At 41.2% G+C, this 27,403-nt stretch overlaps 1 protein-coding gene across 1 annotated transcript in view; it reads right to left on the bottom strand.

Annotated features, from left to right (window-relative positions):
* Positions 1-18,468: 18,468 nt before the first annotated feature.
* Positions 18,469-27,403, bottom strand: part of LOC122811115 — a 106,680-nt gene continuing 97,745 nt past the window's right edge. The window contains exon 3 of the mRNA XM_044082712.1: positions 18,469-19,074. Within this exon, the coding sequence (XP_043938647.1) occupies positions 18,871-19,074 (204 nt within the window). The 3' untranslated portion in view covers positions 18,469-18,870. The remainder of the gene's footprint in view (positions 19,075-27,403) is intronic.

Raw genomic sequence — 27,403 nt, forward strand, 5'->3', positions numbered from 1 at the left:
TCAAATGCATTGCAATGTTAACATTTAAAAAATGCAATTTGTTAAATATTAACTTTTTAATATAAAATGCATTTATTTGTATTCTGCAATACAAGCAGAAAGGTTTAGGGTCTGTTGATTTATATGCATTGTACAATAATAATACAGAAATGCAAGTCAAAATAAAAAGAAAACAAGACATGCAATAAATAAACCATAACTACACTAAATGTACAAAAGGTATTGATTAGGAACATATGGAGTTAATCATAAACAGTATAACTGTGCATTTTAGATAAAATGAAAAGAAAAAACTCACTTGTTCCCACAGATGTTATAAGTGGTCTCTGTGTCGTAGATTACAGTACAACCTTCCTGAATAATACATCTCAGAGGCATCCTAACACAGCTCTCAGATTCACCCAGCCAAATCAGTGAAGATAGGGAGTGCTACCCTCCCAGAGTAAAGCAGGCAAAAGAATGCATTTCCAGAGGCAACTCTAGGAAAGTACAATTGTGTACACTTACCATAAATGTAGATGCTCGAGTGTATTCACTCTTGCAGTCATCATCTGTGGGTTATTCCTGCTGTGGTAGCCCTCGGCCGGCCCGAATACCAGAGTCAATGTTTTTCTGCGTCGGCTGCCATCACCTGTAGAGTGACGTTAGGTCATCAGTGCTATAAAGCAAGACAGCTGATGCCATTACATCAGTTTTTCTTGTCCTAACCAATCAGAAGCCCCAGGAAATATGGAAAAGTGGTCTTGGTGGTTAATAACCACCCCAAGAAGCTTATGTCTCCCTAATGAAAGAGGTTATAAGGGGGAAGGAGGGAGGGAAACCAGGACTGCAACAGTGAATACACTCAAACATCTACATTTATGGTAAGTGTACACAACGGTACTATGTTCTTTGTGTTTCACTGTTGCAGTCATCACCTGTGGGAAGATTCCCAAAGCTGAAAAGAGGAGTGGCAGCACTAGCTAGAGACGTAGGCATGGGTAAGGAGGCCCTGCAGTACTGCAGAGGCAAACCCTCCCCTAGCCTTAGAGAAAATAGGAAGGTGGTAATGCTTTGTAAAGGTATGGACCGAGGTGCAGCTGGCAGCTTCCAAAATGGCCCTGGTGGGAACTCCTCTGAGGAATGCTGTGGAAATGGAGGCTGCACTAGTGGAATGGGTAGAAATAGACTTAGGAGGAGGTTTCCCATTAAATCTGTAGCAGAAATGGATACAGTGTGATATCCATTTAGAGACAGTCTGCTTGGAAATGGGTTTCCCCTCTGCCCCTAGGGCAAAACTAACTAGAAGTCGATCTGTTTCATTGAAGGGTTTAGTACGGTCCAGGTAGTATTTGAGCTGCCTGTGCATGTCCAAGGAGTGCAAAATTCTTTCCCCCTTGTTTTGAGGGTTAGGGAAGAAGGTAGGCAGATGAATGACCTGGTTGAAAGTCACATTAGATATCACCTTGGGCATAAAGGAGGGGTTAGTCCTAAGGGGAAACTGATGAAGGACTCAATGGCCATCAGTGCCTGAAGTTCAGAAACCCTTCTGGCTGAGGTGATTGCTAGCAAAAAGCAGTCTTCCAGGAGAGGAATTTCTGTTCTGCTGAAGCAGCAGATTCGAAGGGAGGTAAGGTTAGTTTTTACAGAACATAATTAAGATCCCAGGCTGGCGTGGGAGGCCTTCTGGGAGGTCTGATATTAGAAGCCTCTCTGAGGAATTGCTTAACCAAAGGGTGAGAAAACAGGGGCTGGTCTGTGTTAAACTAAGCTGAAATGGCTGAAGTGTGGATTTTAACAGAAGAGAAGGAGAGGCCACTATTAACTAATTCCACTAGATAGTCTAGGATAAGAGGGACAGAAGGTTGTGAGGAACTAGCCCCCTGGACTGGCACCAGGAGCAGAATCTTTTCCATTTCCCTGCATAAGATCTTCTGGTGCTGGGCCTTCTGGCCTCTGTGATAATGTCCAGGACATGCTTGCTTAGCAGCAGCACTTCCCTTACCTTGGGATTATCAGCCATGCTGATAGATAGCTAGAGAGTCTGTAAATCTGGGTGCAGCACCCCCCCCAGCTCAAGTCAAGAGGTTTGGGATCTAGGGAAGCTGCCTGGGAGGATGTGATGTCAAGCCTGCGCAGCAAGGGGTACCAATGTTGCCTGGGCCAATCTGGAGCAATGAGGATAACCTTGGGCCCCTCCTCCCTGATCTTGATGAATACCTTGGGAATAAGAGGCAGCAGGGGGAAAGCGCACACAAAGAGGGACTTCCAAGGGAAGGTCAAGGCATCCACCTTCCATGCCAGGTGGTGATATTCCCTGGTACAAAATTTCTTTAGCTGATGGTTGAGGTGCGAAGCAAAGAGATCCACCTCTGGATTTCCCCACACTTGAGTGAGTTGCACAAAGATCCTTTTGTGGAGCTACCATTTGTGGGAGTCCATAATGTGTCTGCTTAAGTGGTCTGCCAGGGTGTTGTTGATATTGGGCTATTAGGTGTAATCCCATGGAGGAGGCAGTCAACCAGAGGTTCATGGCTAGATTGCACAGAGGGTAGGATTGTGTCTCTCCCTGTTTGATGATGTACCACATTACTGTAGTGTTGTCTGTTTTGATAAGGAGAACTCCTGGCCTGAGATGGGGCCGGAAGGATGTCAGAGCCTTCTGCACTGCAGCCATTTCCTTCTGGCTAACATGCAAGGGAAAGTGTCGGGCATCCCAAAGACCTTGGGTGCATGTCTCCTAGGTGGGAGCCCCAAGTGATGTCTGAGGCATCGGCGGTGATGTTCTGGCCGGTGGAGCAGTGGATGAAGGGGAGACCCTGGTTCCTGGCACAGACCTTTCTCACCAGAGCAACTATGCCCTTATACAGGGGATCAGGGAGAGAGGTCTCTAGAGGTTGTGAGTGTTGACACCAAAGGTTCCTTAGATACCACTGATGTTTTCTCATGTGTAGCCTGACCAGAGGAATCAGAAGGATGCAAGAAGCCATGTACCCCAAGGCTTGCAGGAACTTCCTTGCTGTGAGGTGACTTTTGGACGCCAACTGAGTAAAGTATAGAGGTAGGGAGCTCTGCTTTTCTGGGGGTAGGAAGGCCATTTGGGATGCTGTGTCCAGCAGAGCTCCCAGGAAAATGATCCTCCTGGAGGGAGTCTGCTTTGATTTCTTTTCATTGATGGTGACCCCCCCAAGGAAGCTATGAGGGTTTTGACAAAGTGTAGGTCCTGGAGCAGCTTTTCTTTGCTCTCTGCCTGGATGAGGCAGTCATCCAGATAATGATAAATCTGTAGATTTTTCTGTCTGCAAAATGCTATGGCTGAGGCCAAACATTTAGTGAAAACCTGGGAGCAGTAGATAAGCCAAAAGGAAGAGCAGAGAACTGGAAGTGCTATGAGCCTGCTCTGAAACGCAGGAATTTCCTGCAGAACTCCCTTATGGAGATATGGAGGTATGCGTCTTTTAAGTCTAGGGTCACTAATCAGGCATTTTTTGTTAGCATCGGCAGTAGCTGCTATGCAGGGTTAGCACTTTGAATTTGGGGACCACCAGGGATGTGTTCAGCATGGACAGATCCAGGATGGGGTGCTAATTTCCCCTCTTTTCTGGGAACGAGGAAAAGCCTGGAATAAAAACCTTGATCTGCAGGGACAAGTTCAACTGCCCCCTGGGCTATGAGAATTTGGACTTGCATTAATGCCTCTGCCCACTGATTGGGAGGCAAATCTGGGTACCCTCTAAGAACTGGGAGTTCGTTGAAAGTGAATTTGTATCCCTGGAAAATTATCTTAAAGACCCATTGGTCCTTGGTTACAGACAGACAATTTTCTTTGTAGAGGGACAGCCTTCCTCAGAGCTTTTGGGTGAAAGGAGGGCAGAGGGAAGTAGGGAGTCATTCTGAGTTTTTCCCATAGAGGGAGGGCTTACAACTCCCTGCCCTAGGGATGGATGTGGTCCACTGCTTGGCTCTCTGTTGTCCCTGCTGTAGGGACCTGGGTGGCCTGTCCCTGCAGGGCTTAGCTTGCCCCTGTCTGCTGGGAGCAGGAAAGGACCAATGCTTAGAGGGAAAGCTCCTGCTGAATATAGGAGGTTGAACCTGAAAGAAATCTTTAACTGTTTGCATAGATTTTGCTTTGTCTTCCATTTTTTTAAGCACCTCTTCTGCTTTTTCCCCAAACAAGCAGTCCTTATCCAAAGGTGCATCAATTAATTTAGACTTGACATGATCAGGTAGAGGTTGTTCCTTCAACCATGCATGTCTCCGAATGACAGATCCAGACACTGCTACCCTGCTAGAGGGCTTCTAGTGTGTCATATCCACAGTGTAAAGAGTGCCTAGCCACTTGACAAGTAGAGTGCAGTAAATCTGCTAACTCCTTAGAATTGGCACAGTCAGGAAAAGTAGAAATTTTTTGCTTTAATAGTTCCAAAGTGTGATGTTGACATTTTAACATATGAAACTGATAGTTGAGAACTCTGATGGCTAAGGTTGCAGAGATGTAAACCTTTTTACCCCATCTGTCCAGAGCTCTGGCATCCTTATCAGAAGGAATAGGGTTCTTTGCAGAAGTAGCCCTGGCTCCCTTGGGGCCCTATGTAATGACCTCTGGGTCTGCACCAGGATTTATGTATAGGTATTTCGAGTGTCTGGTGCTCTGTAATACCTGTCTGGCTTACTGGGAGCAGGAGGAAGGCATCTGGGGCTAAACTGGATTCAAGGAAAACATCATCCACCACTTCTAAAATTGGGGGGATGGCAAGGGGTCTGGGCTGAGGAAGGTCTAGAAATTCTCTTAGCTTTTTCTTAGACTGGAGAAAATCCTGAGATTCCCATTGGAAATGCTTCCTGAGGGTGTGTAAGGTTTTCCCAAAGGAGAAGTCTTCTGATGGGGAGGCAGAAGGGATGGATTCCTCTGCATCTGAATCCTCATAAGCAGTAAGAGGTTGTTGATCCTCTTCCAAGTCTAAATAATCGGATTCCTCAGACTCTTGCTCTGTCAATAGTTCAGCAGAAGGGTGTCTTTTCCTTTTAGAAGTAGAGGCTTGACTACCCCTGATAAGGGAAATAAGATCCTCTGCCATCTTAAGCATCTGGGCCTGGTGTAGTGTGGAGGGGCGGGAGTAAGATGGTGGCTAGAAGTAGATTTCCCAGGGGTGGCCTGGCTTCTAGGCCTAAGAGAAGTCATCAGTCTGAGAGTAGCTGTAGTCAGGAAAGAAGACTTCGGTTTCTGACTGGAATCGGTAGTGCGAAAGACTTCCTTGGAAGCCGGTGCCTGCTTAGCGGCTCTGGACCCAACCGAGGCAGAGACAGCCAAAAGCTCCGAAGACTAAGAAGATTTCTGCGGCATACTGGACTCTGAAAGGGTCTCAGTAGAGGCCTGCATAGCAAATGCATCGGGCATCAGGGGCTGCAAAAAGAGCCTCACTGAATTCCGGAGTACTGACGACCTACTTAGCGGAAGAGTCGTCAGAAGGTTTGGCCTTGTGAGGTCTGTCTCTATCTTTATCCCTACACTTTTTCAGAGGTTCTGCAGATTCTTGGCTGACCAATGCCATATGAGAAGACGGAGGACGAAAATAGCTGTCTACAAAAAGAGCTCTCTGATGAATGTTTCTCGCGTTAAAGAGGGCATAGAACCAGCAACGGGTGACGTGGTCTGGGCCTAAACAAGTGACACAGTATGAATGGAAGTCTAGGTGTGGAATTTGCTTTCCATAGGCGAGACAACTGTTAACTTTTTTGGACATTGGTTAGTGCAAGAGAGATTCCCCAAAGGAGTAATTAGCTTTAGACATTTTCAGATGTGATCCGAATTCTGGTAGCGACCGACCGGCACACTTGCAAACTGCTTCTGCTACAGGCTCCACGGCAAGAAAGACTGATGTAATGGCATCAGCTACCTTGCATTATAGCACTGATGACCTGATGTCAGTCTACAGGTGACAGCAGCTGACGCAGAAAAACATCAACTCTGATATTCGGGCCGGCCGAGGGCTACCACAGCAGGGATAACCCACAGGTGATGACTGCAACAGTGAAACACAAAGAACATCTACTTGAAGCCCATCTTTGGATGAATTTAGCTGAAGAATAGGATATCAACATCTCCTTCGTAAAGAAATGGGCCCTGAATGTGAATAGCTCAAAAAAAAAACACATTCAGAATCCTGAAATTGGACCATGCTGCAATGGGAAACCAAGGAAGTTCACACAAAACTGGGGTGATCAGTTCACAATGGGAGGAGAAAATTAACAACCTTGTTGCAGAATTCTGTGCCCATTACAGATAATCATGATCAGAATCAGATTTAATTAAGCCAGGAAGAAACCTGTGCCTACATAGCAGTAGTACGCTCTTCTTGCAAATGTCTATCTGGAAAACTAGGTATAACAGCAGTCACATGCTCAGTAAATGTTATCAAAGCAGGATGAATAATTCTGGGACCTTACATCCAAGACATAAAACTTCAGCAGGATACCTCCACAGAAAAATCAAGGGAGGTAAGTCTGCACCCTGTGAAGAGCCTTCTCGAGCAGGCATTAGCAACACCTTAGAATTTATAGAGTTTAACAGTAGTAGGGTACATGCCACAGTCTTCTTGAGGATGAAATCAATTTAGCTCTCTAAGGTAGAAAGATCTGGCATTTCCTCTTAAGAGGAGGACTTGTACTGCATATCACATGCATTGCACTAATATTGTACATCTTCTGTGGCAATGACCTCTCTGAGTAGAAGCATATATACAGTTATCAGCAATAGGGCAGCACAAAGCAGTGTAGAACTCCAGTCTTTACTGCAACCAGGGAAAAGGAAAAAAATCCAGAGACTACTCACTGAAAATGGGCAAAGATAAGAGACAGACCAGCTGAAGATGGTGGACGTACATCCATAGTGGGTATAAAGATACTGAAGGTGAATTCCATTATCATCTGTGTCAGATCCTGCACAGAAAACAAGGAGGATAAAAATAGAGTGTAACCACTGAGGTCTCTCTATCAGGAGGTCACAGACAACCATGATCAGGGCAGTCTTAGTGCCATGTTTGGATATAAAACTAGACTGTAGTGGATGAAGGAAACCAAGGGAGGTTAAACAGGACTACAGTTATATGTCACCTGTCTCATTACCCTTGTAAGGGAAGTGGGGCTCATCACTGGTTGGATTAGGCACACTATCATGACCTAATAATGAAGATTTCTCAAGTTATGAAAGGATCAAGACCACTTTTAAACTAAATGGGCAACATCCCATCCTCAGGGAAGAGCTGGCAATCTGGGAAGGAGTCCAAGCTTACAGATTCTGGGCAAGATGGTGTTAGCCTACTAAGCCAAGGGTCCTGTATGCAGTTTGCCACTGTACAACTGAAACTTAAATAATAATCTCATCAAGGTCAATATAATTAAAATCAGATAAAAAAATATATATTCCTGAAATGAAACACTTTTTCATCAGTAGAGGCAAGCATGGGAAGAAGCTCACCTCATTGTGAAGTAGATGGGTAATTTTGTATACTTTTTATTTATTTATTTTACATTTGTTGACCGGGCTAGTCTGGCTGGATACATGTCCATTTTCAGCAGAGGCCCGAGGAGAAAAGCTCCACTATATACTAGTACATAACATTAAAACTTTTACCTTAATCAAACAAGAAAATCTGCACAAAAAGGAACACCTGGTATCATCCGGATCAAACATCGCTGATAAATGAAAAATATTCAGTCCAAATTAAAAAAAAACACACCAAGCTGATGGCAATGAAGAAAGAAGTTCTGAGGAAGACCGTTAGTAGGATGAAAGCACTTAACTGCTATCTTTAAAATTAGTTGTTTTATTCTTATTGGTTTTTCACTAGTACCTTGTAATAAAGGGTCTACTTTGCTTTATCGCAGTTTCAAAACTTCGAAACCCATATGGTCGAGACCATATGATCAAAGTTTTGAAACTTTGAACCCTGTGACTTGAGATCGCCATACAGTGCGGAATGGAAGATTTACCATGTTTCTCGCTGTAGCATGATCTCAAAGTTAGTATATTTAAATAGCAGGGAGGCTGGGGGGGGTTGTTTTTGTTTGGTGGTTTTGTTGTGTTTTCGAAGTTTCAAAACTTCGATCATATGGTCTCAGCCATATGGGTTTCGAAGTTTTGAAACTTCGATAAAACAGCCTAGACCCATAATAAATTTGGTGGGGTTTTTTTGTTTGCTTGTTTTTGTGGGGGGGGGGTTTGTTTGTTTGTTTTTTTTTACTTTGGGCTGAATACTTTCATTTATCAGCAACGTTTGATCTGGATGGTATGAGGTGTTCCTTTTTGTGCAGATTTTCTCGTTTGTTTTCTTGGTCCAGCCCTGCACTCCCATGTTTTTGTTTTCCTTTTCCTCAATCAGTTAAAGAAAATGCTTCCAGGAAGAAAGGTGGTGACAAGCTTGGGGAGAGGTCATCTGTTTGAGGAAAAAGGTATACAAGAATTACCCAGCTATCTCACAATCAGTTAAAGAAAAATTTCTCCAGGTAGAAACGTAAACTTGATGGCATAGCCTGTCAATTACCTGAAGAGTTATGTCTACAGAGAGTCTGATGCTATACTGACAGTCTACTCCAAAAATATCTATTTTTCTTTGATAGCATAGCAAGGTACACTAAATAATGAGCATCTAAGACAAGTCTGTAGGATGTAGATAAGTATGAAGACAGGACACATATGCAAAAGCACCAGTGACAGCCCAGTTACAGACAAGCACTAGTACATTTGGATCAGCTTCTGCACTACACTGTAGGAACTGATCTATTAACAGCAGCATGTCACTATGGCCAATGTTTTTTTTCATAGATGTACTGGATCAGGTTGGTTATGTACTGAGTAGTGGGCAACCCTAAGCTGAAGGCAGTCAGACAGTGGTTTGACCATAAAAACAGACTAGTCTCCAAGATGAAAAGATTGTTTCTAAGTAGAATACTAAGTCCAACTTACAGTTCTCTGAAGTGAATGACAGAGGAAGCCTGAACAAAGTGTAGTCTCTGCATAAACTGAAGAAAAGTACAGTTGTGTACCTACCATAAATGTAGATGTTCGAGTGTATTCACTGTTGCAGTCATTACACTTGGGTTATCTTGCTGCCAGGCTACCCACAGTCGGCCTGAATTCCAAAGTCCTGGTCCGGCATCTGTTGCTGTCGCCTCTTCCCTGACATCAGTGCGCCAGGGGTATAAAAGATGCAGCCGATGCCATTTTCTTCAGTTTTTCTTGCCCCAGATGTCAGGTGCCTCCAAAAGGGTAGGCTAAACATTCTGCTTATAAAAAAGCATGCACTAACATAAACATTACCTTCATCTACAAGCAAATACACCACATAGGTTGTATAGAATAGAGAAGTACAGATAAGTCCCAGCAATGACAGGGGGATGGTGGGAGGGTAACCTGGACTGCAACAGTGAATACACTCGAACATCTACATTTATGGTAGGTACACAACTGTACTATGTTCATCGTGTTTCACTGTTGCAGTCATTACACTTGGGTTGAATCCCAAAGCTGAGGTTGGGTGGCTGGGCCTAAACAGAATTAGGAGTGGCTATGAGGCCCTGCAGAACTGCAGTGGCAAAGCCTGCTCTGGATTTAGAGTAAAGAGGTAAGTGGTAGTGCTTTGTAAAAGTGTGCACTGAAGTCCAAGTTGCAGCCTCCAAAATATCCTTGGTTGGTACTCCTCTGAGGAAGGCTGCTGAAGTGGCTACTGCTCTGGTTGAATGTAGCCTAATGCCCTTAGGCACTGATTTGCCATGTTGTGAATAGCAGAAACGAATGCAGTGGCCTATCCATTTTGAAATAGTCTGCTTTGAAATAGCCTTTCCTTGTGATCTTGCAGCATATGTCACTAAAAGGTGCTCAGTCTTTCTGAAATCTTTAGTTTTGTTCAAGTAGAAGCGTAGCTGTCTGTGTATGTCCAAAGAATGCAGAAGTCTCTCCCCTTTATTCTGTGGGTTTGGATAAAAGGTAGGCAAATGAATGGTTTGGTTAAGAGCCATGCTGGACACTACCTTAGGCATAAATGTTGGGTTTGTCCTTAGAGAAACCCTGTCCAGATGGAAAATAATAAAAGGTTCCATAGCCATTAATGCCTGTAACTCTGAGACTCTTCTTGCTGAAGTTATTGCTAGGAGCAGAGCTGTTTTCCATGATAAGAATTTTATCTCAGTTGTATTGGCTGGCTCAAAAGAAGGCAGTGTGAGCTTTTCCAAGATAAAATTGAGGTCCCATGCAGGTATTGGTGCTCTCCTTGGAGGTCTTATGTTTTTGGCCCCTCTGAGGTACTGCCTTAGCAGTGGATGTGAAAAAATAGGTGGGTCCATATTGTAATGAGCTGAAATGGCAGAGGCATGGATCTTAATTGATGAGAAGGATAGGCCTTTGTCCAGCATCTCAGTTAGGTATTGTAAAATCTGAGGAATATTTGGTACAAGCATGTCGATTCCTTGTGCATGGTTCCAAGCACAGAATCTCTTCCATTTTTCTGCATAAGATTTTCTGGTGCTGGGCCTCCTGGCCTCCAAAATAACATCCATAACTGCTTTAGAGAGAGGTGTGTTCTGAGTGGTTATATTATCCGCCAAGCAGCCAGATTTAGTGTCCTGAGTTGGCTGTGCAGGATCGGATTGTTTTGTTGGGTCAGTAGATGAGGAATTTGAGGCAAAGTCCAGGCTGGACCTTTAGACAAGCTCTTTAGGATTGGATACCAGTGCTGGCATGGCCAGTCTGGGGCAATCAGTATCATTTTTGGCTTCTCTTGTCTGACCTTTAGGAGTACCTTAGGGAGGAGAGGCAAAGGAGGAAAGGCATATACTGTAAGGGTTTTCCAGCTGAATGATAGGGCATCCACTTTCCATGCTTGCTTGTGATACATCCTTGTGCAGAAGCTCTGTAGTTGGCAGTTGTGAGGGAAGGCAAATAAATCTATGTCTGGGCATCCCCATTTCCTTGTTATCATGCTGAAGACTTGTGGATCTAGTTTCCACTCGTGGGGGTCCATGAGGTTTCTGCTTAGTTCGTCTGCCAGAGTATTTGTCTTTCCTGGCAGGAATTGTGCTTGCAGGTGCACTTGATAAGTCAATGCTGTGTTCCACAAAGTCATGGCTTGTCTGCAGAGGGGGTAGGAATGTGTGCCTCCTTGCTTGTTTATGTACCACATGACAGTAGTATGTCCGTCTTTATCAGCAGTTGTCCTGGATGGAGTAGATCCTTGAAGGCTGTCAGGGCATTCTGTACAGCTAGCATCTCTTTTTGATTGATATGAAGACGCATTTGGCTTGCGGGCCATGTGCCCTGAATACATGTTTCTGCCATGTGGGCCCCCCAGGCATAATCTGATGCATCTGTTGTTAGTGTTTGCCTGGCTATGGGTACAGTGAATGGCTGTCCCTTGTTGTGGTGACAGGCCTGTGCCCACCATCGAAACTCCTGTTGCAGGCAGGGAATGAGTGTAATTAATGTTTCCAGGCTGTGGCAATGTTGAGTTCAAATACTTTTTAGATACCATTGTAGCTTCCTCATATGCAGTCTTGCATATGGAATTAGCAGAATGCAGGATGCCATGAAGCCCAAAGCCTGCAGAATTTTTCTTGCAGATAACTGGGTCTTTGTTGCCATCTTTTCGAAGTAAGACGTCAGTTGCCTTTGTTTGTCTGGCGTGAGATAAGCCATCTGAGCAGTTGTATTTAAGCTTGCACCCAGGAATATTATCTCTTGAGAGGGTACTAGTTTTGATTTCTTTTCGTTTACTGTGTACCCTAGGCAAATTAGTAATCTTTTTAAAACGCCAGATGTTTCAGTAGAATGTCTTTGTTCTCTGCTTGAATAAGGCAGTCATCCAAGTAGGGATATATTTGAATTCCTCTTTGTCTGCAAAATGCAATTACTGGTGCCAGGCATTTTGTGAAGACCCTGGGTGCAGTAGATAAGCCAAAGGGCAGTGCAAAGAATTGGTAGTGCCTTGAGCCAGCTATGAATCTGAGGTATCTTCTGCAAGATTGTCTGACTGGGACACGCAGATATGCCTCTTTGAGGTCCAAAGTTACAAGCCAAGCCTTCTTGCCCACCATGGGCAGAAGCTGCTACAGAGTCAACATTCTGAATTTTGGAACGTCCAGAAAAGTGTTTAGAATAGACAGGTCCAGTATTGGTCTCCAGACTTTGTCCTTTCTGGGTACCAAGAATACTCTTGAGTAAAATCCTTGTCCCTGCTCTTGCTGTGGTACTCGCTGAATAGCCCTCATGTCCATGAGAGATGAAACTTGTTTTTGAGCCTCTGCCCATTGATTATGTGGCAGGTCTGGCATACCTTTTGTCTTTGGAAGGGTGTGAAAGTGGAACCTGTAGCCCTGAGAGACTATATTCAAGACCCATTTGTCCTGGGTGATCTTGTGCCAATTTTGTGAAAAAAGTGCTAGCTTTCCCCCCTAAGGGTGCTGCCAAAAGATAAGTGCTTGGCATTGGCAGAGGAAAGTCATTGGGACTGTTTCCTATATGGCTGTGATTTGTCTTCTCCGCTTTTGGAGGTAGAAGCACCCCATTGTTTAGGCCTGTATGAGCCTTGGGGCTGGGGTCTGCCTCTAGGGCATCTGTATCTGCCTCTTTTTGGCCTGTCTGACACTGGAAAGGACCAATTCTTAGAAGGCCAGTTCCTGCTAAATGTGGGTGGCTGTACTTGTAAGAAATCCTTTACTGTCTGCATAGATTTCGCTTTATCCTCCATTTTCTTTAACACCTCTTCTGCCTTAACACCAAACGAAGTATCATGCTGTAATGGAGCATCTAATAATTTTGCTTTAACATGATCAGGCAGATTCTGTTCCTTTAACCAAGCATGCCTTCTAATGACAGAACCTGCAACAGAGGCCTCCAGTGAATCAAAACCACATTGCAAAGTATGCTTTCCCACTTGTTCAGCTGCATGCAATAAATCCTGCATTTCCTTGTTTTCAGAACATTCAGAATGTGTCAACATTTTCTGTTTGAGCAGTGACATTAAGTACTGTTGATATTTAAGCATATGAAACTGACAATTTAAAGCCCTTACAGTCACGGTAGCAGAAGTGTAAACTTTTTTCCCCCATCTGTCCAGTGCCCTAGAATCCCTATCAGAGGGGACAGGGTTTTTTGCAGTGGAAGCCTTGACCCCTTTGGGACCCTGAGATATAGTTTCTGGGTCAGCAGCAGGTTTTTTATATAGAAATTTATGAGAATCTGGAACCCTGTAGTATCTGTCTGGCTTAACCGGTGCAGGGGGTAAAGAGTTAGGAGATAGGCCGGACTCTGAAAATACATCATCTACAATGTCTAGAACAGGTGGAATAGCAAGAGGTCTGTGCTGAGGCAGTAAAAGAAAGTCTCTGAGCCTTTTCTTAGATTCTGAGTAATCTTGGCTCTCCCAGTGAAAATGCTCCCTCATGGTATGCAGGGTTTCCCCAAAATAATAATCCTCAGGAGGAGAGGCTAAAGGAATAGATTATTCAGCATCAGAATCCTCATAGGGAGGAAGAGAGTATCCCTGTTCTGAAGAGGAGTCAGAGGAAAAGGAAACCTGATCAGAAGAATCATATTCTGTGTCTTGCCTAGGCCTCTTATCAGGAGGGGGATGGGAACCCCTGATCAAAGTAATTAGGTCTTCGGCCATTTTAAGCATCTGTTTCTTAGGCATGGAAGTCTGTCCAGGAGAATGCTGTACTTGTTTCTTTGTCTTTAAAGCTGTTTTAGTCTTTGCCTTGGAAGCTGAGGTTGGACTGACATATAACTGTGTAGGTCTGAAAATACCCTCAGAAGCCAATGCCTGCTCAGTGGCTCTGGACCCATCTGAGGGAATAGTTTCCGAGTGTCCAATACCTTGAGTATCCAGAGACCTAGTTGTCTCCACGTGAGAGTCAGAAGCGGCCTGTGGCTCTGAGGTAGCGGGCGTCAGGGGCTGTGAAAGCGCCTCACTGAGAACCAGCGAACCGGCGACTGGCCTAGCAGAGGCCTTGTCATCGGTTTTGGACCTCGAATGCCTGTTCTTTTCCTTTTCCTTGCGCTTTTTATAAACTCCGGTCATCGGCTGTTCTGATGGCATTATATAATTAAACCTTCGGCCAAAGTAATGAAAGGCAAAATCGTACCAACGCTTAATAGTGTGTTGGTTAAATCTAGCACAAAACCGACAGCTAGCAACATCGTGGTTAGGGCCTAGGCAAGGAATACAGTAAGAATGAAAATCCTTATGAGGTATTTGCTTCCCACAAGAAATACAATAGTTAACTTTTTCTGACATCGGTCTGGAGCAAGAAAAAAGTTTCCCCAACGGGGTACTTAGCTTTATTGAAGACTTTGGATCTGAAATTCGATTTCGAAAATCTCAGGAGTCAGCCGACCAGCACTTGCAAACTGCTTTTGCTTCGGGCACCGCGCGGCAAGAAAGACTGAAGAAAATGGCGTCGGCTGCATCTTTTATACCCCTGGCGCACTGACGTCAGGGAAGAGGCGACAGCAACCGACGCCAGACCAGGACTTTGGAATTCAGGCCGACTGCGGGTAGCCTGCCAGCAGGATAACCCAAGTGTAATTACTGCAACAATGAAACACGATGAACATCAGGCAAGTTGGAAATGCCTACATTTTATCCAGATACTAAAGCCACCCAGAATAAACTAGTGACACAACTAAAATCCTTACTTAGCTTGGTGGACAGTATATAAGAAAAAACAAATTGTTCCCACCACAAGGGCATATTCCAAGGAGATGATGAAATCCATAATCTAATCATACTCAAGGCAGTACCTAAAATAGGTAACCATTCACCCACCAATCTGTGCACAGCAGCAGAAAGAGGAAGACCATACTTTATATCTAACCAGGTCTCCATGACAACAGCCAGGCCGGTCTTGTACCTCCTTGAGACAGTCCTAAATCTGTTGGAAATTGACCTGGCATTTAATAACAGTGCTTATGGCAGAGCAACAGAAGTGTCAGACTTGTCTAACAGCTGAGGATAGAAAAAACTGTCTCCCTTAGGTAACTGAGACAGGAAATATTCTGGCCACAACAGGGTTTCACCTTAAACCCCAACTTCAAAGAATATACCAAGACCCAGCCAACCAAGTTCTAAGCCACTATATCTGTTCTGTCCATCGACTAAAGACAACAAAAGGTCATTAAAGGCAGTGGACATGGATCCTCAAAATGGTAAAGGACAATAATGGAATCTGTGTCCCAAATCAAGACAATTCAAGATAGCAGGAATATTAATAAAATCCACTTAAATGATGATGGCTCAAGGGAAAAAAATCAGAAACAAAACACAGAGCAAACCATAAGCAGTTAATACGGTACAAAAAAATCAGTCTTAAGGATTACAGTCAATCAAAGCTAAAGCAAGTTAATGGGGGGGGGGGACCCCTGAAGAAAAAGCAAGCTCATTTGGGGGAAAAAGAAAAACAGATTTTGTTTGTTAGTCAGTAAGGTTGGACAAATGCTGCAATAAAAATTAATAAGATGATTAAAATAGGGTACTGTTAGCCAACCCAGAACAGAACACCTCACAGACAGGAAGATGTATCCAGAAGAAAAAAAAATTGCCTAATGTCCCAGACATATAATGATTATTTTCTTCACTGGAGAAACAGCAGCTAAGATATCAGTACAATAAGTTAGTCATTGTTAACAGAATTGTGCAAAAATAACTGGCAAAGGTAAAACTTAAATATCTGACTGAGGAAGAAAGTCTGAGCTAAAGATAAAAACACCATACAAAAAAGCACCAAGGCACTTATCAAGTGCAAAGAGGTAATGCAACCATCCACTTGGAAAGTCAGATGCAAAACTGACAAGCAGTGCAAACAGTAAAAAAAAAAAAAAACACTAAGTGATTGGTAACAAGTACCAAAAAAAATAAATAAATACAATTCAAAGCAGTCTAGGCTAAGGGAAGCAATACGTTAATACATTTCAGTGCTACTCAGGTACTGTAAGTGCAAATGTTTTTGTTTGCATAAATGAAAGCTAGTTAACATGGCCATCCTCATGAGATCTATTCCACTGCATCCGTTTCAAAGTATGACTAGAAAGCAAAGATAATCTTGTATAGAAGAAACCATACTTCTACAACCTGAAATTATTTGCAATTCTTATATGTTTAAAATACTGATAATACATGCCATGCAATTCAATATGATTTTTACAAGTTTACCTTTGTGAGAAGGAAACAAAAATAACTACTACTGTAATCAATTACTGCAGCAAACACAGAAGAAGGTAGCACTCGTTGCCTGACAGAGATTTTGCTGAATGTCGTGTGTGAAAATAAGCTGTTTTAGGACATTTGTCGCAGGGAAAATTCCTCTCTCCCCAAGACATAGCAACCACAGAGTTGATTATGTTAAACAAGAGATTGCAAACAGGGCTAAGCCTCCTTCATGGGAGGAATAGCTGGCTTTGCCGACACCCTCCAGAAAAAACAGCTTTTAAATTCCACTACAAACCTTTGTTTTTGTGTGCAATGGAAAAGACTGCCTTTTCCATCTGTGTCAAGGGAATCAGCCAACATTTAATGTCATCCTGATGTATGAAACTTTGTATTACTGGTCAAAAATGCTAAAGCCCAAACATACATTTGTCTGAAATATCTTAAAAATATGTCATAGGGACAGATTACAAGGGACTTGCTCCCAGTGTAAGTGACTTACTTCATTGTAAGACCTATCTATAAAGCAGGCTTACACTAGGGCCAAATTCTAAAAGACTTGCTCTCAGTATAAGTGACTTGCACAGACAATCATTTTTTTTGGATTCAGAGCAGGCTTACACAACAGTTAGTCGCTGACGTTGAGAGCAAGTCTTTTGGAATCTGGCCCATAATCGCTAAATAACAGAATTCTTAAACATGTTATCCAAAGAACTGGCGTTACACCCTGAGAAATATGAAGAATTATTGCAGTACAGAGATGTGGTGTCTTATGAGTCTGAAGTACAAGTCCTAACCCACCTCTGCTGTTGTGTGTATCTATGTAAATCTCAACAAATGAGAGACATACAAATTATCCCCTCAGAAATGATTCACTGGATTCCCACAGGCAGCAGTGAGGAATAGTATTTGAATCAGCTGCACTCGAAGAAATCCTGTAATGCACCAAGTCACTCTTGCCCCTTCAAACAGCATCAGCAAGAACAGATAAAACCAAGAGGACTGTGTAGGTAGAAAAGGGAGATGGCAGGACTTACCATGACACAGAAAGCATGGCATGATGAGATGTCATTCACACCACCACATCTGATCAGCATACAGTGGGAAATTACAAAGGCACCAAAACTTCAACCAGCCTTATGCTGCCCATCTGCCATATGTCACACTAGTAATATTACCAACTCATGCAAATTAGCCAACATACAGGAAAGTGCTTGTTTGCACAGGTTTACAGCTTACATAAAATTAGTGACCTGCCATAATGTCTTTTGACCTATAACAGTAGAAAAATGAGGGCTGCAAGATGAAAAGGGGGAGTATATGGGTCTTAATGAATGCTGGAAATTAGGATAAGGAAATAGACTTTATGTGCTGGGAGTTGAGCAGTACAAAGATAGAGAGCATGAGAGTTCACTGTGTGTACCAAGGACTAAACAGTTCCAGTGATGTGGATGTGGTGAATTCACTGTGTGTGCCAGGGAATGAACAGCTGGAGGGAAGGTTATATCTATATGTGGCAAGGGTTACTGTGTCAGGGTTGTGTGTGTGTGTGTGTGTGTGTGTGTGTGTGTGTGTGTGTGTGTGTGTGTGTGTGTGTGTGTATACATGCATTGTCTTGGTATTAGGGACTGGAATGTGGGAAAACAGAAATACATAACCACTACAGTGTTGAGAACAGGATCATTACAGGTGGCCATTTATGTGGGAGGTCTTGCACAGATTTAGGATAAGAGATGTATTTGTTAGAAGTTAACAGCTACTGATCATTTGTTCTGAATTTTCATAACCAAACCTGTGATCAATTTGTATTGAGAAGGGAACACCTATTTTTTTTCTTTTAACAGAGCAGCAAATTTTAGAGGAGATAACTAGATCTGAAAATTTCACCCACTAAGGTTTACTTGCCTGCATGAAAGGTGCAATTATGAATACAAAATACAGATTAATATATTACGATCTAAAGACTAGACACCAATGAACAATATGACTGATGCTGTAAGATAATACATTCGTCCTATATTTCAGAATGTATTTCAGACAGATCCAGTTGTTAATTATACACTGATGCTTACATGAGTTTTAAACATCTTCCACCAGTGAATAAACTTCTGATTTCATGACGTGAAATTTTAGGTCTTACCAGTGACGACAACAAAGCTCTTCTTTTTCAGACATTGCCAGGTTCTTCTTGATGTCTGAGCAGAATACATTACAAATAAATTAAAATGAGTTAAAGGGATACTGACAGAGTAAAGTGCTGCTGCTTAGTGAAAATGAAGACATGGCCCCACTGTTACCGTCAGCAAAATTGCCTTCATAATTCTGAGCCCAGACAGATGAATACAGGCAGAAACAGACAATGAGCAACATAGTGAGTGAGTAAAGTAAAAGGAATACTAAACTCAAGTGCTGTTTGCACAAGAGCAAGTCAACACAAAAAGCCATGCAAAAATAGAGAATTTTCTTGAAGATGGAAAAAACTCTACTTCAGCTTGTGACTCAGATCTACAGCTTTAAACTTTTCACAGATAGCCATTGTGTAGGTAAAAACGGGTTTAAAGCTAGAACATCTTTATAAAATCTACAAATAAAGGGGAAGAATTACAAGTTTTGAGTCTCAGGGAAAAGTAACAAAGATGCCTTTAAAAGAAATGTTTGTATAATTAGGAAGATTACTCCAGATTTAGCCTACATTTCAGCAAGTACATATCTTTGCCAATATTTTTTTATTGTAGCGCTTGTTAAGGTAGTGGCCAAGGATCTTTTCAGATTCATTTATTCGAGATTGAAACCTTTCCCTGTCTCTGGCCATTTCTTCCCATGGACCTTTACGAGCAGCTCTTAATGCATAAGACCATGCACACATTGTATGTACATGAACAACAGGTGAGAATCTGACCTGCAATAAGAAAGAACATAATTAATATACAGTCTTAGCTTAAAAGCCAGCCTAATTTGTTTTGTGCAGTGATATTTCTAAAGGTAACACAAAGCAGCACTGTTTTAGAGTAGAAGTGACATAGAACTAAAAGAAAATGCACCAAACCATTTCTCAGTGTTTCATACAGTAAAATTTTAAGAATGACCCTACAGAGCAGAGCACAATTTACTTTCTTGTTTGTAATACATGAATATGAGTGGTCTCCTAAGCAAAGCTTTTTTTTATAGACTGGTACTAGTTTAACAGAGACGCACACACACACACACACACACACACACACACACAGCCATTGACAATAGGAAAACCTTGACACCTTTTTATGACATTAAAAACAAAAATAAATACTTCCCCCTTTGAGCAAGAAAAATGTTAACAGAAGAGAAGTGAGAGAGAAACTAGCTAATTTGTGTGCTACTGCCTTCTTTTGAAGTCTTCCCTTGCATAAGGCAATAATACTATTTTAAGAAAAATTCTGAACCAGCTTTTATGTAACTCAGAAGACAAACATTTATGACATGTTGTAAAACAACTTCTCTAAAATTAGTCATATTCTTAGGAGAAAAGCCTAACATGAAACTCAGTAAATATGAATATTGTAAACCAAGTGAAGTCATTACCCAAAGTGTTCACCCTTAAAACAGCATGTAGGAATCTTAAGAATTTAAATCAGATGCCTTCTGCCGAGTATGGACAGAAAGTTATATACATGGACCAATTATCAGTTAGCCCACAGTGAACTTTCTGGCACTCAATCATGATCCACTGCATCAGATGCTGCAGAGAGATCAAATCGAACCAAGACTGAATAGTTCCTTTGCTCTCTCACCATAAGGTAGTTAATGATTAATCGAATGAGTGTCACTTTATAGGATTCATAGGATGATACTAGGCTATTGGCCCGGGGGCCCTTAGAAGCATAGCCAAGAATTTTGCCCATGTTCCCACAAAGTCAGCACTGGTTTCCCCTGTCCAGCAGGGACACAGGTGGGATTCCAGAGGTGTAGTTTCAGTTTCCCATCCAGTCGTCCAAGTTCCTGTTAAAGGGGGCTAGTGAGGTACTCTGCTTGACATGGACAGGGAGTCTATTCCACCGATGGGGGAGTCTTTAGGACACAATTCTATCCCACCAACAAGTTATATTAATGTCACAGACCAGATTGAAGCCTTGCATGTGGGTTGTGCAAGAGAAGTTTGACTTAAGGATATGCAGCAACTCCATCAAGGCTGGGACAGAGGTGGCCTTGTATGCCAGACACAGGTCACCTCTGAGCAGTCTGTATGAAACTGAGTAGAGGGACATGGCTTTTAGCCTATCTGTATAGGATAGGTGTTTTGAGACCCTGGATTTTCCTGGTCAGGAACCTCTGTGGTCTCTCCAGCTACTGAATGTACTAGACAATGGGTCTGATAAGAGAGGAGTACAGGGATGTTATGACCTCCTTGTTCCTGGATGAAATACCCTTATTTATGAGGTGGGCCATGTAGAAAGCCTTCCGTACAAGAGAGGCAATGTGGTGGTCAAAAGTTAGGTTGCTATCAACCTGGGTGCCAAAGTCCCTCACGACTGATTGTATGCTTAGTACATTACTAATGTGATAATTAGTGGGGGCACCATTTTCCCCAAAGGGGATAATGATGCATTTCTTGGCATTCAGTTTGAGCCCATGCTTCTGGCACCAGTCATTAGTTTGAGCAAGGCCCTCTTGGAAGCAAATATCTGGATCTCAGGATTAGAGCCCTGAACACCATCACACAAGCTATCTGCCTTAGTCCTTTGAGTCGCAGAGGTTCACTGTATTCCTTACTGTATTTCAATCTAAAACCAGACTAGCAAAGATCCAACAGGTCAGGAGCACTAGAAAGAATATAATTGTGTGTATACCACCTTCTGAGTAGAGACAGATTGATAATTGTACAGATATTTGGATCTAAGAATGTTTCATGAGAAATGTAGTAACCAAGGCCTCCTTCAAGGAGATTTGAAACTTCCTGTTCCTCACGGAGAATGAGCAATGGTCAGTTTGAAAGCTAAGTTCTGACTGAAAGGCTGGGTCAGCTCTGCTGACAATAAGTGAAAAAACTGAGTATAGAAGAAACTACTTTGAATGTTCATTCCATTTATGGAAATGACCCATGAGGACATATCAGTGTTTCTTGCAGATTGAGTCTTTCTTGCAGTTTTTACTGAATGGATTTTCTGTGTGACTATCTTATCCTTTTGTTTGGATATTATTTGGGATATTTTGCAAGCACTCCTATGTTTATGGTCACCTAGATTGATTTTTAAGCTCTATGTTTCTAAAGTATAGCCAAACAAGCATGTATGCTCTACTGACAAAGTCAAAAAGGAAGAAAAAAGGCTAAAGCATGCATGTCTGCAGCTTGTGGGATTTGGCTTTATTGGCCAAAATGTACCCATAAAGACTTAAAAAGTAAAAAGTCGTGCTCATTGAGATGACATGTAGCTGAAACACTGATATGTCCTTAAGGCTCATTTACACATATCCCATGAGCCTCCCTTCTCAGAGGTTTAAGGTATTAGACAGTGAAGACTCTAGCTTCAAATCTTTCTTGCTGTTCTTGTTGTTGAATCTTTTATCAAACCATCCCACCTACCAGCAATTATATAAAACCTATTCTAGAATGTTATGACCTGAAGAGTTTGCAGGTTCTCCCCATCTTAGCTCACTTTTGGTTACAAAAGAATTTAAAAAAAAGGATTCAGCAAATTGGTTACATTCCCCCATTTTCATCAGCTGTGGGCCTGTAATGAAAAGCTATTTTAATGTGCCTCAATGTTTTCCAGACCTTAAGAGTATAAGATAAGTTGCCACTCTTAAAAATTGAAAAAGTGTGGTTCTGATAAGCCCCCCCCCCCCCCCCACAAACACAAATGAAGAAAAGGAAACAGAAAATAAATAATAATGAAAACTGGTATAAAATGGGGGACACGTTATCATTTCAGGGAAGAAACAAGTCAGCATTTACAAACCACTCATTTATTTCACACAGCAGTTTAAAACTTTGCATATGCAAATCACTTATAACAAAACCTACTTCATGTTACATTCCGTGCACAAAAGACTTGGCAAAATCTCAGACTTCAAGAAAATCTCTTACCACAGAGGCAAGCCAATCAAATTTCCTCTGCATTAAAACTACCTAGGTCAACTTCTAGATTCTTGTCTCCCCTTCACTGCATACTTTGAAGTTCTGAAACAAAGGCATCCTCTAGCTTGCTGGAAATGAGTAGTAAGTAAGAGAAGAATACATCCTCATATAAAGTACAGCCTTTCCCTTCTTTGACACCTCTCCAATCTCCATTCTCAGTTCTTTGCACATCCCTGGTAACAAAGTCTGCAGGTTTATGACCCTTGCCAAAGAATTTCCCTGTTTCACACTAGAAAAAAAAACTTTCTTTCAGATAAAGAAATCTCACTTTGTATTACCACCTAACTACTCAAACTACAGTTCTGTGACTAATGTCCACCCTTAGTTTACTGTTCCCAACATTTTAGGACTAGGGATCCATCTCTGTACAAGTAAAAGGACCTTCTCTACCCTTCCACATTTATCTAGGACTCACGCACATGATATGGCTCTATCAACAGTACAACTACAAATCCTTAACACAGCTAGCAGCCTTCATCCACCCAGCAATTATCACTTACTCCAACCCGAACAGAACTGTACATTTTACTTTAATTATTATACAACTTTTTTCCTCGACTGTTATGATTGTTTATTTGGGAAAAAATCAAAAAGAAGAAAATGACCTATTCATAAAGACCTTGGAAACTGTCATATTCTGTCTGTTACAGGTTGCGTAGAGGTGACCTATGCATGTTCTGTAAGGCAGGGTCTGATCTGACTCTATTCGAAAGCCTTTACCTGGAGCACCCTGCTGGGGAGCTAACACTAGTCAGAGGAACCTAATATTAAAAACAGTCATCAATAACAGGAAAAAAATGACCCATACACAGCCCAATGCCTTCAAAGGTTACGTAATCACGTAAAATCACGGAAGGGATGGTTTGTATGATTTAATTATTTTATATACATACATAATTATTTTATATACATACATAATTTTACAATAGAAACCATATAGGAGAACAATAAATAAATATGTATTTTAATGAATAAATTTATTGGCGCCAAAACTGGTATAAATTCAATGCAATTATGGAGCTAATTGGTTCTGATGAAGTCTGGGATGTATCAGATGAAAGTGCTTAACCCTGTCTACTAGAGCTCCGTATATTGTTTTTTACAAGTTTTGTGAATAAACCATTGGATTATTGACTGTTTGGTTCATCTTCTCTGGCTCGTCTGAGGATCTGGCTCTGCTGTTTAGTGTTACTGGTCAAGTGCACTTGGTTTTTACTTATCAGTTGTATTATGGCAGATTTGGATCCAACTGGGACTCCATTGAGTAGAGAGGAGTTTATATCTCTTCGTTCCGAAGTAACGTCACTTCAATCTGATGTTAACAAACTTTTGGAACTAGTAAGCAAGTTATCTGAAGCTGTTACACTGGGCGGGGATCCCGCTAAGCCTCATCTGTTAACCAACTCTGAAGAATTACAGGCAGTGCCTGTGGACACTGATGGTACAAGTAATGTAAACGAGATACCTAATGGGCAACGCGAGGCTATTACACCAAGCCACAAACTAAATTTGGATATTAAAGACACAAACGCTAATGTGTCTCTTGAAGCTGATTTCACGTTTGACTTCAGCTTATTCCACAACAATGAAGAAAATGTGAGAATGGGAGCGCGTCCCAAACAGCAGCGCAAACAATTACGGACATATTCAGCAATGGCTAGTAAAGGAAATGTTATGAAAAAAAGTACTGTAACAAAAGATCAAATATCCAGTCCTAGAACTGGTTTTCCCAAAACAAGAGACCATTGGGAAAATAATAATTGTGATTTTAATGTTTCTAACGTTTTAAATGATTTTTTAGCTGACGAATATGACTTTGTGGGGAAGTCTGCTACTAAGAATAAGTATAGTAGGAATGGGTCCAATGCTTTGGGTGATGATGTCAAAACCAAAATTTATACACTTGGCAAAAAATTAATACAACTTAGGAGTGCAAGGATTGACAATGCTTATCTGGAGAAATGTTTAATGCTTCAAGTAGTCCCGAAGGGGCTAAGGTTTTTCAAACTACCACTTGGTATAGTGTATAATTCAAAGGTTGTCACTGAATTCAATAAGATGTTTGATGGGTTTGGATATACTTACATGAAACAACTTATAAAATGTAATGATGAGAAAATAGTTGTCATTTTACAGGAAGTGGAAGAGTTAAATGAATCATGATAACATGATGTTAACTTTACACAATGGTATGATTTATATTCGAACCAGTTTCTTAATGCTAAAAATAAAGTGAACAATGTATTTAATAGAAAAATGCATAAAATAGAACGTGATCTGGAATTATATAAAAATGGTCGAGCATATGTATGGCCCCATTACGACACAGAGAATGAGGGTGGTTTTGAGGTAGTTCAAATGAAAGGAAGACGGAGAAATCATAGTGCCAATGAAGATGAAAATTTTCAGGGGGGGAGATACTATCCGGCTCCCAAGAAACATCAAAGGAGATATTAAATTAAGTAAATGTTAGCAAAATGGATAGTTTGATACCTCCAATTTGTATTCATTCTACACATCCTGTACTACCTGAGCATAATGATGGGTCAGCATCAAGTAGGATGCAAGGGGAGAACATTATACATGGTAAGGATATACGGGATGTGCCTTTCAATGATTCTGAGACTTACCCTAGGACTTTTACTTATGGGGGGTTTAATGTATACAACTACACTGATTTGCAAGTTACACATGAAATCACGACAGTGTTTAGTAAAGGAATGAAATTCATTCCTACTGTGCATTTCAGTTTGTTTGATGTTATTAAAGAGATTAAGCTCTTCTGTTGAAGACTAAATTTAGCAATACAATTTAATGATGTCAAAGATAATGCAAACTACAATAGGTCACAGTTAGTTAAGAAAAGAACTTACATTCCTGTTATGAATGCTCAAGTAGCAGCATACGAGAAAATGGTGTGCAGAGATATTTACACCCTGTATAGAGATATAAAGTATAACCGAAACTGCTCAGCACCCTATAATGACAATTTAAGTATAGGCGAAAGAAAATGCTTGGATGAATTAATCTGTAACAATGAGATCAGAATTATGAAGCCCGACAAGGGCGGAGGTATTGTGATATTTGACAGCCAACAATACCAAAGAGAAATACATAACATACTGTACAAATCGGGTAATTATGAACAGATTTCTTTAAACCAAATCAATATTGGATACAGGTGTACTGATCTAGCACTAGAGGAATATCTATTAGACAATAGAATCAGTAGTGAGTTATACAAATACTTAACAGAATACCCAATTATGTCACACATAATAGGGATACCCAAGATACATAAAAATTTGGAAAACCCTCCATTCAGACCCATCATATCAGGATCTAAATCCAAAACTTTTAAACTAGGTGTTACCATAGACCATTGGACGAAACAGATTTACACTAAAGTGCTTCATTTAGTAAAAGACTCGTGGGACTTTTTGAGCAAGCTGACTATGGATGTATGGGATGAAGACCTAACATTTTTAACAGTTGATGTACAGGATCTCTTTTCATGCATACCGGGTACTATAGGCTTGGAATATTTTTACAACAGCCTGATAAAGTTTTCTGGTTTAAGTTGGGATAAAATTAACCTAATTATCGATATGATGGGCCTTGTTCTTGACCACAATTACATTTACCACTCAGGAGAACATTTTAGGCAGACTCGAGGAGTAGCAATGGGCGCCTCTTGCGCCCCAATTTTCGCCAATATGGTTATGCTTGAGTGGGAGAACAAGTATGTCTTTACCAGTGAATTCTATCAATATATCAGGCTATATACGAGGTTTCTGGACGATGTCTTTATTATTTGGAAAGGTCCAATAGACAAGATACCTCAATTTATAGAATATCTTAACAACACGACCGATGTTTTGAGGTTTACGTTCCAATTTGATAAAAAAGACATAGCCTATTTGGATACATGGATTAGTAATACAGGGGTAGGATTTGCCTCGAGGATCTTTAGAAAACCTACATTTTCAAACGATTACATACACTATAGTAGTTGTCACCCACTACACATTTTCAGAAATGTTGTTAAGGGACAGTGCATACGTGTAGCACGTATGTCATCTACAAGGGAGACTATGGTAATCGAGTTGGATATAGTATATAAACTATTTCAGGATCGGGGTTATCCTATAGGAATGTTAGATAGTGTGATTTCCTATGTTAAGGCCCAATGGGGGCACAAATATTCTCCGTTATTGGGGGAAAATTTTATGAATACCCCTAAAATCGATGTTGAACGAAACAGGAAAGTATGTGTAATTACGTTCAATCCTTACACAAATGTAGTTATTGAAATACTCAATAAACATTGGGAGTTGATCTCCAGTACTGGTTCTATAGGTCATATAGTAGGAAGGAATCCTATTACTATATACAAAACAGGTAGTAATTTGAAAAGAATGTTAGAGTATGGTAAAAAGGGCAATTATAATAAGAGAAAAAAGGGTACCACCAGATGTGGAACATGTAACCAATGCAAGTATATTAATTGCAATTTAAAAATTAAAATAGATAATGTTACAAAATCCATGATATATTGTAGAAATGGGAATTGTAACACTCAACGCATTGTATATATTGCTACCTGCTCTAAATGTTCAGCCTATTACATAGGCAAAACTGAGAGAAAATTCAAGACTCGTATCTACGAGCATTTGTATAGGATAAAGAAAGGAGATCCCAAGAACGCTTTAAGTAAACACATCATACATAAGGGGAAGGAACACACTTTCACCTTTGCCATCATTGACCAGGTAGAGGTGGTAGATAGAGGAGGAAACTGGAAAACATACTTGGCATGGGTAGAAAGTAAATGGCAAATATGTTTGGATGCAACGACACCACCTGGTATTAATGACAGTATCAGCTTAAAACCATTTTTGGTTTTGAATTAAAGTGGTGTTCATTTGAAATTAGATTTTGGTACATCAGTGCCAATATAGGTCTGAACTTCATAGCATATGAAGTATAGTTTAGTTATTGTAGCTTTAAGCATTGGATCTGTTATTCATTTACGGACAAGTTGAATGGCATGCATTTGCACAGTGCCCCCAGTTATATTCGATCATTTTTGTAAGATATTTCCATATTTTAACAT

This window comes from Protopterus annectens, chromosome 9.part0 (assembly GCF_019279795.1).
Source record: "Protopterus annectens isolate FY-2018-M chromosome 9.part0, PAN1.0, whole genome shotgun sequence".
NCBI lineage: Eukaryota > Metazoa > Chordata > Ceratodontiformes > Protopteridae > Protopterus > Protopterus annectens.